The sequence below is a fragment of the Schistocerca nitens genome, chromosome 5 (assembly GCF_023898315.1).
Source record: "Schistocerca nitens isolate TAMUIC-IGC-003100 chromosome 5, iqSchNite1.1, whole genome shotgun sequence".
Lineage (NCBI taxonomy): Eukaryota > Metazoa > Arthropoda > Insecta > Orthoptera > Acrididae > Schistocerca > Schistocerca nitens.
In genome coordinates, this window is record NC_064618.1 from 349,020,378 (window position 1) to 349,042,434 (window position 22,057).

Consider the following 22,057-nt stretch of genomic DNA (forward strand, 5'->3'; position numbering starts at 1 on the left):
TGATAAATGCTTCTGGCACATTCAGAATGCCTCCATTGTGTATCAGGAAGTTGATAAACCTTTGAGCCTTGAAGAATGTTGCTCAGAAGGTGCTACCAGTTGTTTTTTTATACAGAACAGAAACGTTCCTGGATGTCTTGTGAACTCTTTGCTGAATGGTCTACATTTTAACTGAAAAAGATCTGTCTAAAACAGCATCTTATTAACTGACAATATGCCTACACTTCCTTCCATGTTAAAAGTGGTGATATTGTGCATTTCCTTCCCCCAAACATTACCAGTCTATTTCAGTCACTCGATCAGGGTATAATAATGACATTTAAACAGCACTACCATGGGATATTCTTAAGAACCATCCTGCAAGGTAATGACATGCAAAACAAAAGTATGAATGATGCACTAAATATAGTGAATATGAAACATGTAGTTTATTGGTGTGCACAAGCCTGGGATAATGAAAGCAGAAACTCTTTGAAAGGGCTGTAGAAAATGTATGATGGGCTTGAAAAAGATCAGGCAGAAAATTCTGGAAACTTGACAGATATGGTAAAAAGAATTTGCAGATGTGAAGATTTGGATATTTGTGAGGTGGATGAATGCATTGTCGCAGATGATACAACAAAAATCATGGACCAAGAAACTGTAGAAAAGTGTTGCAGTCAAATGCTGACATGACTGAAGAGCCTGAAGTAGATGGCATGGATGACAAGAGTGAGAGCCAAAGATGGTTTTCGAGCATTAGAGGTAAGCCAATATGAAGAATACATCTCTCAAAAACATACTAGGTATAGTATAACACAGAAATTACAGTACATGTGTTGTTATTATAGGATACCCTAAAATTTGTTAAATATTCCTATGAGTCAACACTGGCTGACATCCTTCTAATGAAACAATGGTGTGACATTGTTACTCAATAACGCCGGAAACAAAAATTAATGTAATGTAACTTACATAAAGAACATAAGCATAGCCTACAAAGAGGTTTTTGAATTCCTTTGACCTTCAAAACTTTTCAAAAATTTGTACTGTATTTACAGTACAAAATATTGTAGTAGATATTAGATGTTCATGACTAAACTGAAGAAATTGTTATCTGAAATGATCCCCCCCACCCCTTTTTCATGATTTTCATACTAATTACAAGATCACATTATTTTTAGGGACTAAAATTGAAGCATACAGCTACTTTAAGATACCAACAATAACACGATAATGTAAGGGGTAGTGTCTGATCTATTAAATAGCTAGCAATATATTTGAATATATAATGCATACTAACCCCAAAAATGCATTTACGTAGAGCTTCAGATTTTTGTTATTGATGGTCCCTCGCAGACGAGCTTGAAATTCTTGCATAACTTTTTCCTTGTCTGGGTTTGTTTCATTAACCAATTGCTGAAAATAAGAAAGCAGCATGATGCAGAAACATAAGCATACTAAGAACTGACATATGGTTATCTTTTAATCTTTCAGGAACTGAATGATCTCAACAAAAAGCACTGAATAAATAAAATATTTTAGGGGTATTGTAATGTAATGCTATAAAGATCATAAGCATAAGAACCTCAAAAAATCGGGTCAAGTGTGCAAAGTGATAACTCTACCCTATATAAAAAGTCAATGCAATAGGTAACATCTACAGATATATGCACTATTGCAAGCATTACCAATACAAAGATACCTCTATGTTCTATCATAAAGGCAGTGCACTGTTGCAGTTGTTTCTCAAATTCTACTGTACATGTAACAACTTGTCTCAAACAAAGGCATCTAAACAGTAAAACTATACATAACATAATGACATCATGGCCTTCTATTTCAGCGTCTACAGGTGCCAAGAACTAATTTGTGCATAACATTTGTTTGTCATTACCTCAGACATTAGCTGTAGAGTTAGTTGTAGAATAACATGAAAGGAAAAAAGAAAATTAATTGAAACATGTAACATACAATGTTCAAATCATTCTCATGATTTCATATATGTGCGTTTTTGTAACTAGTGGAATAAACACAACAACTAATAAAATAATTTGTCTATGAACTAAATAAATACAGACAAACTTTAAGGTAATAGATATTAATAATTTAGTGATATATATTCAAAAACCATTTTGCATTTACCATTGAATTTTGTTTATTGCCATAAGCTGTTGCAAGATTTGCTGTTTAGAAAGTATATCTCCTTTCACCACTGATTAAGTTTGTTTTTAACTTTCTCTACCTGTGGTAAACTGCTATTCTCACTCATCTTTTCCTTTATGTTATTTTTATTTACCAAAATCCATGAGTATGGCTGTTTTCTAGCATTTAGCTCAAAAATAAAAATTATTGAAAGCCTGTAGCAGTATGTGTTTGTTTTTAAGAATTAAAGCTGTAATATGGTTTTGAAGCAAATAAAAATATGAAAAATGCACTAATAAGTAATAAACCTCATGACTGAAAAGACAAATATTAAATGAAAGGAAATCATGTACAGTGACAAGAGCATCTCTTGAGAAATGCTGCAGTTCTTGCAAAGATAACATTTTCTTTAAAAAATTGACATTATTGTGAATCATGATACTTCTACATGGAACCCCATTACTGATTGATTTGTCGATTGCTTTATTAATCTGTGAAACAGTTTATGTTGTATGAATTTCATCACGCAAAACACTAAAATTTTTGTGACTTAAAATTAATTTCTTATACAATAACTGGCAATGATTTTTTAAAATCTAATCACATTTGGTTTTTGTTATAGTCTTAGCAAATTATTACTTCTGTATACACATTATAAACAGCACTTCTTATAATAGGTAACTTGTTTTAATTTAGGTACTCCATTACCGTGTAAAAACTTTTATTTTGTAAACAATCTTTAAGCTTTGTTTTGAAAGAACAGGTAGTATCTATGTCTTTTATAAGCTGTGGTAATTTGTTGCATAATATGGTGGCATTGTAAAAAAAACTATGCTGAGTTTTAATTTAATTTTTTCTGTCCAGATACATATTGTAGTAGTTTCAAGTTTTATGATCACATACTAAGCAATTCGTAACGTAGTGGACAATATTTTTTAAAGATACCTAACACTCCAAAAAATATATTCAAAGGTACAGTTAACAATTCCAGCATTTTAAATAGTTTGAGGCAGTGGGCCATAGTTCCACCTTTGGTCATTATATGTATTGTTCTTTCTTGCAGTCGGAATACAGCTTGAATATTTTTCTTATTAACTCTCCAAAAAATTATGGCATAGCTAATAACAAGACGAATTCAAACAAAATACACTGATCTCATACATGAAATAACACATACTGATGTGAGAATTTCGAGCACATAGCATGCTGTATCGGACAGATTATATAATGGTAAGACAGAGATTTAGGAACCAGGTTTTAAATTGTAAGACATTTCCAGGGGCAGATGTGGACTCTGACCACAATCTATTGGTTATGAACTGTAGATTAAAACTGAAGAAACTGCAAAACGATGGCAATTTAAGGAGATGGGACCTGGATAAACTGAAAGAACCAGGGATTGTACAGAGTTTCAGGGAGAGCATAAGGGAACAATTGACAGGAATGGGGGAAAGAAATACAGTAGAAGAAGAATGGGCAGCTTTGAGGGATGAAACAGTGAAGGCAGCAGAGGATCAAATAGGTAAAAAGACGAGGGCTAGTAGAAACCATTGGATAACAGAAGAAATATTGAAGTTAATTGATAAAAGGAGAAAATATAAAAATGCAGTAAATGAAGCAGGCAAAAAGGAATACAAACGTCTCAAAAATAAGATCGACAGGAAGTGCAAAATGGCTAAGCAGGGATGGCTAGAGGACAAATGTAAGGATGTAGAGGCTTATCTCACTTGGGGTAAGATACATACTCCCTACAGGAAAATTAAAGAGACCTTTGGAGAAAAGAGAACCACTTGTATGAATATCAAGAGCTCAGATGGAAACCCAGTTCTAAGCAAAGAAGGGAAAGCTGAAAGGTGGAAGGATTATAAAGGATTATATAGAGGGTCTATACAAAGGCGAGGTACTTGAGGACAATATTATGGAAATGGAAGAGGATGTAGATGAGGATGAAATGGGAGATATGATACTGCAGAAAGAGGTTGACAGAGCACTGAAAGACCTGAGTCGAAACAAGGCCCCCGGAGTAGACAACATTCCATCAGAACTACTGACAGCCTTGGGAGAGCCAGTCCTGACAAAACTCTACCATCTGGTGAGCAAGACGTATGAGACAGGCGAAATACCCTCAGACTTCAAGAAGAATATAATAATTCCAATCCCAAAGAAATCAGGTGTTGACAGATGTGAAAATTACCGAACTATCAGTGTAATAAGTCACAGCTGCAAAATACTAACGCGAATTCTTTACAGACGAATGGAAAAACTGATAGAAGCCGACCTCGGGGAAGATGAGTTTGGATTCCGTAGAAATGTTGGAACACGTGAGGCAATACTAACCTTACGACTTATCTTAGAAGAAAGATTAAGAAAAGGCAAACCTACATTTCTAGCGTTTGTAGACTTAGAGAAAGCTTTTGACAACGTTAACTGGAATACTCTCTTTCAAATTCTGAAGGTGGCAGGGGTAAAATACAGGGAGCGAAAGGCTATTTACAATTTGTACAGAAACCAGATGGCAGTTATAAGAGTCGAGGGGCATGAAAGGAAAGCAGTGGTTGGGAAAGGAGTGAGACAGGGTTGTAGCCTCTCCCCAATGTTATTCAATCTGTATATTGAGAAAGCAGTAAAGGAAACAAAAGAAAAATTCGGAGTAGGTATTAAAATTCATGGAGAAGAAGTAAAAACTTTGAGGTTCGCCGATGACACTGTAATTCTGTCAGAGACAGCAAAGGACTTGGAAGAGCAGTTGAACGGAATGGACAGTGTCTTGAAAGGAGGATATGAGATGAACATCAACAAAAACAAAACGAGGATAATGGAATGTAGTCGAGTTAAATCGGGTGATGCTGAGGGAATTAGATTAGGAAATGAGACACTTAAAGTAGTAAAGGAGTTTTGCTATTTAAGGAGTAAAATAACTGATGATGGTCGAAGTAGAGAGAATATAAAATGTAGACTGGCAATGGCAAGGAAATCATTTCTGAAGAAGAGAAATTTGTTAACATCGAGTATAGATTTAAAAGTCAGGAAGTCGTTTCTGAAAGTATACGTATGGAGTGTAGCCATGTATGGAAGTGAAATGTGGACGATATATAGTTTAGACAAGAAGAGAATAGAAGCTTTCGAAATGTGGTGCTACAAAAGAATGCTGAAGATTAGATGGGTAGATCACATAACTAATGAGGAGGTATTGAATAGAATTGGGGAGAAGAGGAGCTTGTGGCACAACTTGACTAGAAGAAGGGATCGGTTGGTAGGACATGTTCTGAGACATCGAGGGATCACCAATTTAGTATTGGAGGGCAGCGTGGAGGGTAAAAATCGTAGAGGGAGACCAAGAGATGAATACACTAAGCAGATTCAGAAGGATGTAGGCTGCAGTAGGTACTGGGAGATGAAGAAGCTTGCACAGGATAGAGTAGCATGGAGAGCTGCATCAAACCAGTCTCAGGACTGAAGACCGCAACAACAACAACAGCATGCTGTAGAGATTCTATTGCTAAGTATTTTTATGTGTTATTTCCACCTTAATTAACAGTCAACATGCATTCACATAAATGTAGTGCTTTCCACACATAGTGTAGCTTCATTATTTACTTTCAGGTTGTTGTAATCTGGCTTTTTGTTTATGTAGTAGTTCATAGTGCTTGGTTTCTTTATATTAAGAGTGATTTTACTGTTTATTGCACATTCACATATGCTGCTAAGCATTTCTTCATCTTTCTCTCTTGGTACTTCTACTCATTTGTCTGTGATCAGTACATTACAGTCATCTGCAAACAATATATTTTGCCCATGCTTGATACTTTGAGGGAAATCATTTTCGCAAATTAGAAACAGTGCTGGACATGGCACACTACACTACAATACCATTATATTCATATATTTGTGATCACAACTATGTTTTTCAATACATTTGGAGCCACTTGATGCATACGTAATTTCAGTCGACTGCACTCTTATTTTCTAGATATGACTGAAACCATTTTTTCACCACCCCCCCTTACTCCCAGTTCATCTAGCTTATTTAACAGTATTTGTGGTCAGTTGTGTTGAAAGCTTTAGTTACATTGAGGAATATATCTGTTGTACAATTCCCTTCACCCAGTGCATCTAGGACATGAGCTGATAGATATGCTGCTGTTAATGCAGTGGTTTTCCCTGATTGGAAACCAAACTGGTCATTGGAAACAAGGATGTATTTATTTAAATAGTTCATAGGTATATCCTTTAACACCTGTTTGAATTTTTTCTTGTAATTTTGTTCCTATACTGTTGAAGTAGTTATTTATATAGTGTGGCAAATCTTGGATCTTTTATTATGGCCCCTCTGTCTTTGATTTTTATGTTTGATTTATTCTTCTTTCTGGTTCCTGTTTCCTGCTTTATGACTTTCCACACTGCTTTGTTTTTGTTTTCAGCAGTGTGTATCAGTTTGGAATTATGAGGTTTGTATATGCTACAAGCAGCACTTTCCTGTATGTTTACCTATACCATTTATAGAAGTGTGAGGAAGCTCAATTAGATTGGCTGTTTTTAATGGAACTGAGGCTGTATTTACAATCTGAATGAAGTGGTTGGATAATTACGTCCACACTACAGTTTTCTATATCTAAAGCCGTTAACACATGATCAATAGCTGCCACTGACTGTTCTGTTATTCTTGTATCACTATTTACCACTGACACTAAATTGTAAGTTTGAGCGAAACTTGAGAAAATGTTACAGGTAGCATCAGGATTCAGTGTATTTATATTTAAGTCTCCACATATGGGAATACATCTTTTGATACTTATGCTATTAATTTTCCTAGGCTAGATAAGTACAACATTAAGGATGAAATGACATTTTAAGAATGCATGGGCATAGACCAGCTATGAGCAACTAAACCTCAAACATGTTTGCATGGTGACAGATCTATTTAGGCCTGATCCTGTTTTGCATTCATTAGAGTATGTTGCATGCTTCAACAAGGACCCAGTGGAATGTTTCTGAATATTTGACAATTGAAATCATTTGTTGGAGTATTCTGTATGCTTGGTATCACACCAAACTAACACCACTAATATCAGCTCATCTGAAGATGCCTGAATCATACAAAACATGTCATTGGTAAACAAATAAGACCAAACTAACACCACTAATATCAGCTCATCTGAAGATGCCTGAATCATACAAAACATGTCATTGGTAAACAAATAAGAGTTATATCCCTGCAACCCTGGGGTGGTACAACCCACCTCAACAAAATCTGCAACAACACCAGCCACCACTGGCAAGCCAGGGAAACTTGTGAAGCCTGCTGGCCTCATTGCCAGTCCAAAATTATCCTCTAAGGTCCAGCAGGTAAAACTCAGCCTTAAAATCATACACCAGAATCTTGGTAGTCTTAGAAATAAGCATAATGATCTAGATGTAATTTCACGGATTGACAAACCCGATATATTAGTTGTAACTGAAAATTGGTACAATGAAGCTCTGATTAGCATTAGTCAACCACTGTGTATGAAATTCTGCACAGCCTTCAGTAGAAAAGACAAGACTGGGGGAGGTGTAGCAATTTTCACTGTAAATGAAAGTAATTTTAATGTTATTGATGTGAGTGCCTTCTGCTTGGAAGGAGTTGCTGCAATAAACCTGAAATGGGGTAGAGATAACATAACAGTTATCGGTATTTACAGGCCACCTGCAGCAAATACAGTTACCTTTTTTTGTAAATCTTTCTGACTTGCTTGTATATAAAGACACAACATTTTCTGGGCCAAATGGTCATGTAAATATTATAGTTACAGGGGATATAAATATAGATTTATTAACAAATGATGTCAGCACCAAAAAGTTACATCGTCTGTGTGATGAATTTAACCTGATCCCACTCATTAGGGAACCCACTAGAGAATTGGCAAAAGTAAAACATGTCTTGACAACATAATAACAAACATGACCCACCTACCCCACAGTGCATCGGTTTTAAAACTAGCCATCTCAGATCACCATGCAGTACAGCTTAAATTGGAATGCCATGAGGCCCCCACTGTCACCACAAAGCAACAGTTTGTAACTAAAAGAATAATGTATAATGACAACATAAATAGACTAAACTGGATGGTAGCACAAATAAAATGGTTTGAAAAAAATAGCTTTTCATATGATAACTTTGCTGCTGACTTCTATTACTGCTTTGATACCACATGCCCAGTTGTAATCACAAAAATGAAACAAACAAAAAATATAAACAAAAATATTTGGGTAAATAGCAATGTCACTGAAGTGAGGGAAAAATTAAAACTACTCCACAGTGCAATGCTGAATAATAGAGAGATTCCTGAGCTAAAGGAAGCCTTCAAAATATATCAAGCACACTATAAGGACTTACTTACACAGACCAGAAGCAACTATGTTGCAAATAAGCTTCAAAACTCACACAACGTAAGTACTGGCACCTGGGCAGTTATAAACAGTTTTAGAACCGGCAATGACAAATCTTGTATGGACTTTACTATTAACCACAATGGCATGCTCATAAAAGACCAACTGGAAATTGCAAATATTTTTAATGAATATTTTTCTTCCGTAGGGGAAGCCATAAATGACAAACATAAAAACATGCACTACAGTTTTAAAGGTAGTACATGTGACCATAGTACATATCTAGCCCCCACAAACTGTGCAGAAATAATGGGCATCATTAGCTCTCTAAAACCCTCTAATTCAGCTGGGCATGATGGCCTAAATACTAACGTTTTAAAAGCCTGTAGCCAAAATGTCTCTGTACCTCTGTCTGCAGCAGTCAACAATATAATAGAATCAGGCTCCTTTACAGACAGACTAAAAATAGCACAGGTAACACCCATTTTTAAGAAAGGTGATAACAACAAAATAGAAAACTACAGACCAGTCTCATTCCTTCCTGTCTTTTCCAAAATAGTTGAGAAAGTAATATACAACAGGATTATAAACTTTCTTAACAAACACAAGCTGATGTTCGAAAATCAAAATGGATTCATAAAAGGTAAATCAACTAACACTGCAGCTGCTCAACTAATTGAAGAGGTGTTACCTAGACCTGGAAAAAGCCTTTGATTGTGTGAACGTTGACATCCTATTAGACAAGCTATGGAACATGGGTATTAGAGGCGCTGCTTATGACCTAATAAAGTGTTATATGAGCAATAGAAAGCAGTTTGTTCTACTTAAAACGGAAAGTGGTGTCTACAAATCATAGATCACTTGCATAAAATATGGGGTGCCCCAGGGCTCAGTCTTGGGCCCCCTTCTGTTCTTGATCTATGTAAATGATATTAAATACTGTACTATAAATTCTAAAATTGTTCTGTATGCCGATGACACGTCCATTGTATGTAAAAAGGAATCGTGTAATGAACTAGAGGCCGAGTGTAATAATGTGACAAAAGAAATTGTTCAGTTTTTTAATGAAAGCCACTTAAATGTAAGCACCAGTAAAACATGTTTGATGGAGTTTAACAAAAGTAGTTTGAATAATGAAGTTAAATTATACATGGGCAACGAATTGGTAAAGAAAGAGTCTCGTGTAAAATTCCTTGGCGTAACAATCCAAAGCAACCTGAAATGGGACACACATATTGACTCTCTAGTAACTAAGTTGTATGTAAAAAGGAATCGTGTAATAAACTAGAGGCCGAGTGTAATAATGTGACAAAAGAAATTGTTCAGTTTTTTAATGAAAGCCACTTAAATGTAAGCACCAGTAAAACATGTTTGATGGAGTTTAACAAAAGTAGTTTGAATAATGAAATTAAATTATACATGGGCAACGAATTGGTAAAGAAAGAGTCTCGTGTAAAATTCCTTGGCGTAACAATCCAAAGCAACCTGAAATGGGACACACATATTGACTCTCTAGCAACTAAGTTGTCAAAAAATATATTTGCAATCAGTACTATTAGCAAGTTCTGTAGAGACACCATAGTCCTAAAGACTGCATACCATGCTCTTTTCTCCTCTCACTTGAACTATGGTATTGAAATTTGGGGGGGCAACAACCAAAGCTAATCTAGATAAGCTACTCATTCTTCAAAAAAGGGGTGTGAGAATAATCTGTGGAGCAAAATATAGGGAATCTTGTCGCAACTTGTTTCCAAAAACAGAGGTGTTAACTGTTATAAACACATACATTCTAAAAGCCATATTGCTTGTGAAAAGCCTGCACCCAAACACTTATTCAGATTTCCACCAGTACAATACTAGAAATAAAGAAAGATTTTACATTGGCAGCCACAGAACAGCACTTTACGAAAAGGGGCCTCAGTATGCAGGTATAAAATTAGCTAATGCACTGCCTAGAGCAGTCATGGCTCTTCCTACAATTAAACTGAAACATCAGCTTAAGAAATATTTAGTAAAACACCCTTTCTACACATTAGAAGAGTACCATACTTATATGAAGAACAACAAATGCTTTGTGAAATTATGTGAATAGAAATAAGTAAACACCTTATTGTAATTTTGCTGTAAATTAATGATGTATTCAGAAGAATGTGTCTTGTGTATTGTACAAATAACTTTAATCATTACTGTTTCTTTGTACATGTGCAGTGTACCATTTGATGTTGAATAAAGCTATTATTATTATTATTATTATTATAACCAAGACTGTTTGTTTATTCATCAAAATCCTATTGAAACAAATTATTGTTTTGAAAGGAAAGTGCATAACTGCAATTTGCACTTATGTTTCATGTGATTAGCTTCAGTGCGATACTTTGTATGAGTACGATTTCATTCCTTTGAAAATGTCTTAATGCTGAAATGCATAAGGATTAAAGAAATATAATAAATATTCCTTGTCATGACAAGAGTTTTATTATATTAACATTTTGTGTAGGCTATTATAAGATGTAACACTCAAGTTAAACTGCCATGGGTGTAACTCTGTATGTAATTACTGTATCTTGAATTATAAAATTTGTTGCAGTTATTTATGCAAGCACCAACTGTAATGGCAGAAAATGTTATTCATAACTATTACATTGAATCACAACACATATACCACACAGCTGCATTATTTTAAATGATGCAAACAGAACAATATATGTACACAGAATGCTTAGGAATGAAGTGTATTTTATAAATTATTGTCACTAAAACTGTGATCATTCTGCGAGAAGAATTTTGGAACATTTCATCAATGTTTATTATGTGTAGACACTATTAATTGTGGGTTTCATAAATTTCACAAGATACATAACAGTTTTCAATGACAGAAAACACTCTTTTACACATAGACAATTAAAAATGGTGTTTACAAGCAGATTGTACAGTGTCTTTGCTAATATTATACATGCTAAATACTTGAGTTCCCTACACTCAGGAATTTTTTCAAAATATTGTGTGCAGTGAAGTATGTTGGAAGAAACATTCCAATACAGAGATGGATTCACATGCTATGCCATATCTGCATGCGGATTACAAAACACAGGTATGTCAACTTTTTGTGAATATTCTTTACAAACACATGCATGGAAAAAAAATTTCCTTTCACATGATAAGATATTTTCATTATAAAAACCACATAATTATATATCAGAAAGACATTGCACATAATAACTCCAGAATTTGCATGAGACAGTTCAAAACTGAAATGATATTTCTGAATGATATTAGGAGAAAGGTCATCTGAAATGAACATAATAAAAAATGCTACAAAAACATTGTATTGAAATGTGTATGAAAGACACCAGTATTTAGTCTGGACTGAATATCGGCTAATTTTGAGTACACTCAGTTTCTTATGAACCTTTAGAAGACTGCATAAAACAATGAACAGTAAAGTTAGAAATAAGGAAAGTATGTGCATGAAGTGGAACAGAAGGATTTTAGCCAAAAAACAAGAATGGAGTCTGTTAATACATTGGCATTAAAGGAGGCAGCTAAGAGTTGAGAGGAAATAATAACTGAAAAATCAGAAAATGAAAATAATAAATAAACAGTGGGTGAAATGCAAGAAAAAAGTTTATAAGAACCACTAATCACAAGCATAAATTAATTTATTGATACAAGAAATGAGTACCAACTGATATTTTAAGAAATTTATAGAAATAAATGGCAACAGACAGAAAATAAGAGAGCCACAAAGAAGAGATCACTGACTGACACAAGATCAAGTTTTGATGTTGGGTTATAATGTTTCACTTTCAATCATAAGTGATGAGTTTTTCTACTTTCTTTGCTTGGTCATTTTGACATATAGGGGCTATACAAAAATTTGGAAACACTACAAAAACCAACACACAACCATGCCTAATATGGTGTAGGAAACCCACTGGCATTCAAAATAGCCTCCAGTCATCTCAGAATGGATAAATACAGATCCTATATGGTTTTCAGGTGAATTTCATACCATTTCGCCTGCAAAATAGTGGCAACTTCAGGTAACAATGATGGGGGTGGATAGCAGTCACACATCCTTTTCTCCAAAGTAGGCTACAAAGGCTCAGTAATATTAAGATCAGGTGGCTGTGGTGCCCAATGGAGATGCAGTAATACCTCCATCTGCTCACAAAACAAGTTCTGGATTATGCATGCTGTGTGAACAGGGGCCCCATCCTCTTGGAACATAGCATAACCATTGGGGAAGAGATACTGTACTATGGGATGGACCTGATCAACCAAAGTGGTCGGATAATCCTTGGCAGTAATGTGACCTTGCAAAGTAACCATGGGGCATGACACACCATGATATATCTGCCCGCATCACTGAATCCCCCTCTCCCACCAACTCCCCACGTTTCACTCTTGGGACATAAAGTTGACCAGCGCGAAACTAGATTCATCCAACCAAATAACGAGGTCGAATTTTTTTTTTCCTGCGTTGTGGAATTGTGTGTTCATGTTGGGGCAGTCCATAGTCACACCTTATGGCCTCATTACCATATTTTGCTGATATGGGCATTTGTGTCACTGATTATTGGTTTTGGAATTCCAGCTCATCCTGCAGTTCACTACCCATAGAGTTCCCTTCATGTTGTTATGGTGCTGATAAAATTTGTGAGTATGACATTTAGTTGTACAGTGACTTTTGCAGCTTTTCAATGAGCATTCATCACAACAACTCAACACACACTTCTGTCCATGTTGTGACTTAATGGATGATGTCCTCCTGCTTTCCCTGTATGCAGTATAAATTTTTGATGTGGTAACTTTAAAGCACCAAACAGATTGGCTCCCTTCATTACGGAAGCCGCACCATACAAGCAATAATTTGCCCATGTTCGAATTCCATTAGCTGCAACACAATGCACTCAGAATTGCACAGAACACTGTTCAGACCATGACTGATACTTAAAATGTATTAAGGACATTGCACAGCTGCTGTTCATTGTCAAATGCTACAGCACAACCTGTGCACTTGGGTAATATCGGTGTTTATGTTCTTGTGGTGTTTCCATATTTTTGTCCAAACCCTATATTTTCTCTTGGTGAAACCTAAATACTCTGCTCTTTCCTTCCATTCATTTAATTTTTTCTCACTTCTTCCTGTTTTCTCAATAAAGGCATAACATGAATATACTGGAGGGCTCTCTTCTGATTCATTGTAAATTTCTCTTACCTCATTTTTCAGTATATAATTTAGAACAATGATAATTAATAGAATTACTTGCAGTAAAAGATAAGCCATGTTTCTTCTTGTTTTAATTAATGTTTCTTCCTTTTATGCACATTTGTCCAATTTTCTACAGTTTTCTTAATTACTGTGTCATACATCTTAGGTGCCACTTAATTCTACATTTTTGAAAACTGTTTCACCTACTCACAGGAAGAGCAAAATGATTGAATGAGAGAGGTGGAGCATGCCCCATTAGGGTAAGTATCCATTAAGGTATTAATTCCTTTATGGGCACTCATTTTTAAGAAAATTTGCTTACATTAAAAAATATGCCACAGCAGCAAGAAGCAGAAAACATGAGGTGTGAGTAAGAACATAAGAACAGAAAAAACACACATGAAAGGAAATAAACCTCACCAGCACACTGTAACAAGATATGATATGATACTGGAAAATTACACTGCCCCTGTGCTTCTAAGGAATATCATTTCACAGCAACTGCAACTGATGCTCCTCTTTTCTCTTATTAGGCACTTGCCATTGTTAATTTTTTCTCTAGAGTGAAACATTTCTGATAAACAACAGACAATTAGGGACTTTAAGGTCCAACATAGCTTATTAAGATCTTAACAATAATTGAGAGACTTGTATTTTTTGTGAAGCTACGCATTGTCATGATTTATACGTGAGTCTTAAAGCACTCAAGCAATGAAGCAAAGTGGTAACGAGAAATTTCTTGGTTATATTGCTGTGGTGTCAATAATTTGCTAGGTTAACATCTGAAATAAAGTGGAAGTGATACATGATCTCTATCACTCCACCTAACCTCTTGGACACTAGTGCAATTGAACAGACTGTCAAAGAGGTAACTGTTCACATAAAAAGTTTTGTTTCAAAAGCTAATGTTGTGACAGTGCCACGAGATCCAAAAGTGCCGCTATGTCAGTACGTGAACACGGCGATAGAGGCGCTCCGCAGCTCGGCCGAGCGCGGGAGCGCCACCTGGCTATGAATGGCGCCGGCCGCATGTCACGGCACGGCAGTTGAGTGACAGATATGGAGTTGGTAGCATGTAACCCGCTATTGTTTCTACGTTTGTATATCCACGCAATTTATTATTGATTAAAGGTTATAACACTTTTTGGCGACGAGGTCGGATATTTTTTTTCCTGCGTTGTGGAATTGTGTGTTCGTGTCGGGGCAGACATGGAACAGCTTCTGCAAGCGCTCATTGAACAACAAACACAGCTGACGGCTGCTATTCAGGCGTTGTCGACGTCGCTTACTCATCGTCTGTCTTCCTCTTCTCCGCCTCCGTTCCCTCCTTACGATGAGGCCGCTGAAGACTGGGAGGATTATGAGAAGCGTTTGCGGCAACACTTCTTGGCTTTCGGTGTTGTCGACGGTCCTATGTGTAAGTCGTTATTTCTATCTTGGATTTCCCCACGGATCTATCAGCTGCTATCTCAGTTAGCCCCTCTGCGGGAACCTGCCTCTCTGTCCTTCCAAGAAATGTGTGACTTATTGTCTAACTATTACCGAAAAAACACCCACGTCATGGCCGCCCGTGTGGCGTTCTACCGGTGTCGTAAACAGCCCCATCAATCTTACCGGGCTTGGGCGGCGGAACTACACAGTCTGAGTAGGAAATGTCAGTTTGTCATGGACACTCATCATGAGTCTTATGCTGATTCAATGGTTCGGGACGCTATTCTATGGCTTGCTCCTGATAAAGAAGTTCGGCAACGTGCCTTACAACTGCCAAACCCGTCGTTGTCGGAAGTTCTCAGCATCACTCAATCTTTTGAAGTGTCTCACGCTGCTGGTGCGCAAATAGATGCGTGGTGTGATGTAGGCGCCGTACAGACCACTTTCGACGCGGACAATTTGCCTGTTTCACAGGGGAACGACGATGTGGCGGCGGTTCACTCGCATCAACAAAGTTGCGTTGGGCCACCACGCTCGCAGCGAAAACAGCAACCACAGAAGCAGGTTCGTTCCGCACTTCCTTCTTGTCCACGTTGTTTCGTACAGCATGACAGGGCCGCGTGTCCAAAACGTTGGGCCACGTGTAATTCATGTAGGAAAAAAGGCCACATTGCTTCTGTGTGTCAGTCCCCTAAAGTTCCTGTCGATGAGGACGAGGCATCGGACATGGATGTTAACTGTGTGCTTTCTCAAACAAATAAGTTGTTTGTTACTGTTCGTGTTCTGGATAAAAGACATTCGCATGCAAGTGGACACTGGCTCTGCAGTAACTCTCATTAATTCTCGCACGTATTTGGAGTTGGGCTCCCCTCGCTTGTCTCCAGTTACGCGAAATCTACGAACTTACAATAAGCAGGATATTTTTATCGTTGGCCAGTTTGATGCTTCCACTGCCTACAAGTCTGTTGTTAGGCCCCTCACGTTTTATGTGGTGGATCATGCGGGCACTGAAAACCTGTTCGGTTATGATGCTTTCCAGTTGTTCGGGTTCTCCATTGATGATGATGTGCACCTCATATCTGAGGATATTCCATATCAACAGCTGGATGGATTGTGTTCTGAATTCTTGTCCGTGTTCTCTGCTGGTCTGGGTCGTGCCAAGGATTTTGAAGCCCACATTACTCTTAAACCTACAGCTCGCCCTAAGTTTTTCCGGACACACCCTATTCCGATGGCATTGTGTGCACCTGTCAAAGCTGAGATAGACAGGTTAACAGCTTCAGGGATTCTCCTTCCTGTTACCTCCAGCAAATGGGCATCGCCAATCGTGGTGGTTTCTAAACCAAACGGGAGTCTGCGATTGTGTGGTGATTTTAAAGCCACTGTCAACGCTCAGAGCCTCATTGACACTTATCCTCTTCCCCGTCCTGAGGAGTTATTTATCAAGCTCGCTGGGGGCCAGTTCTTTTCCAAACTTGACTTATCGGAGGCGTGCCATCAGTTGCTGTTGGATGCGTCTTCCAAGGAATTTCTCGTCATCAACACTCCTTGCGGGTTGTATCAGTGCCAGCGGTTACCATTTGGCGTCGCTAGCACGCCGGCCATTTTTCAGCGGTTTTTGGAACAGCTCACGGCTTCCGTTCCCAGCTGCATCAACTACTTGGATGACATTGTTGTCACGGGGGCCTCCACTGAGGAGCACCTTCGCAATTTGCGTTCACTGTTTCGGGTTCTGCATTAGGCTGGGTTGAAGTGCAATCTGGACAAGTCACAGTTCTTCCAACCCTCCATTGTGTATCTTGGTTTCCACTTGTCCTGTGAGGGTATACGTCCTCTACAACAGCATGTTGCGGCCATTACCGCTCTACCCCGGCCGTCTACGGTCAAAGAACTTCAGGCGTTTCTAGGCAAGATTGCTTATTATCACAAATTCATTCCATCCACAGCGGCGGTGGCTCATCCTCTGCATCAGCTGTTACGCAAAAACGTTCCTTTCTGTTGATCTGACGAGTATGAGCAGGCTTTTGTCCGCCTGAAGGCTCATTTGAAGTCGGCGCCTTGTCTTGCCACATTCCGTCTGGGTCAGCACTTGGTTCTGGCGACTGACGCGTCACAGTATGGCCTAGGGGCTGTTCTCGCCCATCGGTATGAGGATGGGTCGGAACGACCCATCGTCTACGCTTCCAAGACCCTCAACGATGCCCAACGGCGTTACTCTCAAATCGAAAAGGAGGCGCTCGCTATCGTTTATGCTCTAAAAAAGTTCAGAGTTTTTTTGTATGGTTCTAAGTTTCACCTCATCACCGACCACAAGCCGCTGGTCTCTCTGTTCAGTGCCTCGGCGTCCCTTCCAGATAAGGCAGCTCACCGCCTGCAACGTTGGGCCTTATACTTGTCTCGTTTTCACTATGAGATTCACTATTGCCCCATGGCCCAGCACGCCAACGCTGATGCATTGTCGCATTTGCCGATGGGCCCCGACCCGGTTTTCGATCGAGATGAACTACACTGTTTCCACATTGATGAGGAAGAACGTCGTGCGGTCGAGGGTTTTCCACTTACAGGTTCGCAGGTCGCGTCGGCTACTGCGCGGGACCCGGTCCTGCGTCAGGTGATCGGTTTTGTTCAACGGGGTTGGCCGGACAGGACCAAGGGCCGGGCATCGGATCCCCTTCGCAACTACCATGCCTTGCGCCTTCGCCTGTCTGTTCGTGAGGGTGTTGTTCTTCTGGCCACGGATGGCGCATCTCCATGGGTCGTGGTGCCAGCCTCTCTTCGCAAAGATGTTCTCAAACTATTGCATGAAGGCCATTGGGGGATTTCTCGGACTAAGTCCCTGGCCCGCAGGCACGTTTATTGGCCCGGTATTGATTCGGATATCGCCCACATGGTCGCTGCGTGTGGTCAGTGTGCTCAACAACTGGCTGCACCCCGTACAATGCCCTCTCCATGGCCTGATCCGGCAGGAGTTCTTATCGCTTCATGCCTCTGGGTGATCGCAGCCCTGTTGAACTCTTGCATGGCCGCCAACCGCGCACTCTACTGCACCTGCTTCACCCTGTCAGGCCTTGTACTGTGTCCCCTAGTGCGGGAAAATACTCAGTGGGCGCCGACGTGTGGGCACGAGGGTATGGATCTCGTCCTAAATGGATTCCAGGGGTGGTCCAGGCTCTTCGCGGCCGCCGGCTTTGTGAAATACATACGGACGACGGCATGGTTGTTCGCCATTACGACCAGATGCGCCCACGAGTGGCGGCCACGCCGGTGCCACCGCCCCTTCTTTCGCCTCCACCAGCCCGAGAAGCCAGTCCTGTCGCTGATGCTGATCTTCCGTGTGTGTTGCTGCAGCCGACGTCGCTACCGTTCCGAGTTCGCCGGAACCGGCCCCAGTCGCGACGCCACCTTCTCCGGGACACATCTCGCTGGAGCACACCCCCAGGTCCACGACACCTATGGATGCTGCTCCGGAGTTTTCACCCATCATCTCGTCCAGGAGGCACGTTCCCCGCGCAAGCTTCCATCCTGGACATTTTCGACCATACTCTCGTGTTTCTCCGCGGGATCTTCTCGGGGCCTCCCAAGAGGCCATGGATGTCTCCACACTGTCCATGTCTCCAAGGAAGTGAGTGTTTTTTTTTTCAAAGGGGGGAAAAGTGTTGTGACAGTGCCATGAGATTTAAAAGTGCCGCTACGTCAGTACGCGAACACAGCGATAGAGGCGCTCCGTAGCTCGGCCGAGCGCGGGAGCGCCACCTGGCTATGAATGGCGCTGGCCACATGTCACGGCACGGCAGTTGAGTGACAGATACGGAGTTGGTAGCATGTAACCTGCTATTGTTTCTACGTTTGTATATCCACACAATTTATTATTGATTAAAGGTTATAACAGATAACACAAGAGTAATACTTCTAACATGAATGAATACATAAAGGCATAGTGACAATCATGTCAGACTAGAATTCTGTAATTTTTTTGAGAATATAAACTCACACTATTGTTTTCATAGTTTTCCTTTCATGTAAATTTTGCCCTTCCTATGATTTTATGTGGAAAATATGGAAATGAAGTCCCATGCTTCTTTACAGAGCGTAGGGGAACAATGCGGGACACCCACACCGCCTTACTAGGCTAGGTCCTAATGGAGGTGGATTGCCATTGCCTTCCTCCAACCATAGTGGGGATGAATGATGATGATGAAGACGACACAACAACACCCAGTCATCTCGAGGCAGGGAAAATCCCAGACCCCGCCGGGAATTGAACCCGGGACCCCATGCTCGGGAAGCGAGAACGCTACCGTGAGACCAAGCCCTGAAGGACAATTCTCTTACAGTTACTCCTCTTTTCTTTTTCTGTCTTGAAGATGAATGTGACAGACATTCTCCTGCTGTTGCTATGATTGTAATATTATCAGGGTCTGCTACTTTCAGACTGACCATCTTAAAATTATATTCTACCATGCTTTTGACATTTGTACCTTGGTACACATATGCAGAAAAAAGAGCTAGTGGGGTAAGACATGAGTGGGTTTAGCAGTACATACTGAAACTTTGGACTTCTTGAAGCCATTTTACTGAATCTTGGTAAACATATAACTTCTTAACGAGTAAAAAATTTGTTTAGTTAAGACACCCCTAGAGGTGAGAACAAAGATGGAAAGGGTGTAACATCTAAAATTACACACAAGGTGCCAATGTTATAGTCAAATTCATCATTTTTAGGTTAGTTGACTAGAACTTTGCAGTCTCATCATGGCAGTTTTTAGAAATGAATAGTATCCTGCAGCACCTTCTAGAAAAAAATAACCTGTGAGATCTGACTCAATTTACAACACATGATCTTTTGCTTACAGGGGATCTCCAATACTTTCATAATGGAAGTCAAAACTGCAAAACTTTTTCAATGGCAGAAGGTTGTGTAATAAAGATATTATGTAACATCATTGAAGCAACTGTGCTAAAAGAAAATGAAAGGGCTTATACAATTTTAGCTTTAAGAGATTGCAGTTTTCAATTAGAGCTGTTTTCTTGTCCTGAGCAAAAGGTAGAGCAGCAGTCTGTTTAGTACTGAGGAGTAGATTTGAGTTCACAATGTTTTTATATTGCTTGCTGGAGGTTGGGTCCACCCAACAATTTATTTGTACTTGTTCCTTGATGGGAAGTTAAAAATACCATTTGTAATCACTTCATTACAAGTTTTTTAAAAAACTAAATTTATTATTTGTGTACTATACTTATGTGTTAAACCCTCCTGGACAGCCGTACATGTTAAACCACAACTTCCAGGACTGGAGGTGCACTGGCCCTGGATCAAATCCACATGGCAGAGTAACATTAAGGGTCAGTGTGCCAGCCAGACTGGATGTGGCTTTTAGGTAGTTTCGTACATCGCACTAGATGAATACCTGACTAGTACCCAAGGCTTGCCTTGGTTACGTGATTTGCAAACACTTAGAAAACTTTTGCTTACTTCTGGGTGAATAATACTACACACAGAAAGATGGGGTACAAATATTCTATTCTGGGGAGATAATGGAATGGCAACAGGAAGCCTATCTGGCCACCCTTTAAATTAACCATGCCAGATCCATTACTTAACCATGGTAGCTCTGCACTGATGCAGGAGAGAGGCACAAGAAAAAGAAGCTGACTATACTCACATTTTAAAATTACAGACATGTATCACATACATAAATGTGATTCCTTTTCCTTTTTAATAAATTAGGGTAAATATGTAAGAAGGTAATGTCAAGGTAACCAACTTGCAACAATTAAATTATAAAACATTCATATAGAAAAAATAAAGTTCAATACAACTGCTCCAAAATTTTGGAGATGTCTAAATCTCAAAACAGTGAAGGCAGACTTACATGTCCAAATTTGTGGAATATCAGATACTCTTCAGCAGACTGACTCACTCCAGCATCCCCCTTCCAATTGACAAACTGCAAAGAAAAATACAAAAATAATTATCCTCAGAAAACAAAACATTTTAAACACAGAATGTCACTACATTGTTTTCTGTTCTAATTTTGGGGAAGATGTAATTCTGTACACATAAGAACATTGCTTCATTATAGTTACTGCTAGTTCTTCAACACCAACTTGTTGAACTGAAATTTTTTTCCAACCCATGTGTGGTTTGATCAAAGTAAATATGAAGTATGGTTTCTTGAGGAAATACAAGGTGATACTTCTTAAAACTTCTTGTCTCATTGTCATGTACTGCAGCTGTGGTAGTGTGCAATTGGGTCTCTGTGTGTGTGAATTTATGTACTTTCTGCCAGAACAAGTACCAGGTCTCAAAAGCCACTTAATACTGTGTTCTGTTACATGTGTCTATGTGCCACATATCAGGATACTTCAGGTGAGTGGCTGCCTTTCATTTATTTCATGTAAAACAAAAGAAATAATTAAATAACAGCAATAATGAACAATTTGTAAAAGGAAATAACAATACACAACAAGTATAGTTTACTACTCATCAAATTGCAGAGGCATTAAGGGGCAAAACAGCACATGTAAAAGTATGATATTTAGCTGAGCTTTCATGTACACTACACTCTCTCAAATATCCACATTCTCTGTCATTAATTGAACCTGACATGACACTGCTGGTGTTGAATGTGCCATCCTGTATTTCCCACTGATTTGTAAGTAAAGAAGAAGAGTTTCTTAAGTTGACATAGGTGTAGTATCTTGGAAAACATAGTGACATACAGTGAGAATGGGGCTAGAAATTTTAGAGAATGCACATTATTATTACTTTATCCATTACTTACACTCTTAAACAAATTATTATTTTGAACAATTTTGGGAGGTAACATAAACATTATAAAATGTGGACAATATAATTTTTTTAAGTTAGTAGTAGGTTGTTGATTTATAATGGAGATCAAGAAAGTCCAGACTCTAACA

General features: G+C 38.9%; 1 protein-coding gene across 2 annotated transcripts in view; it reads right to left on the reverse strand.

Annotated features, from left to right (window-relative positions):
* Positions 1 to 22,057, reverse strand: part of LOC126259182 (uncharacterized protein ZK1073.1) — a 165,279-nt gene that overhangs the window by 11,467 nt on the left and 131,755 nt on the right. For both annotated transcript variants that reach the window (XM_049955761.1, XM_049955762.1), the window contains exons 6-7: positions 21,010 to 21,084; positions 1,283 to 1,398 (exon numbers count right to left, since the gene is read on the reverse strand). In XM_049955761.1, coding sequence (XP_049811718.1) covers positions 1,283 to 1,398; positions 21,010 to 21,084 — 191 coding nt within the window. The remainder of the gene's footprint in view (positions 1 to 1,282; positions 1,399 to 21,009; positions 21,085 to 22,057) is intronic.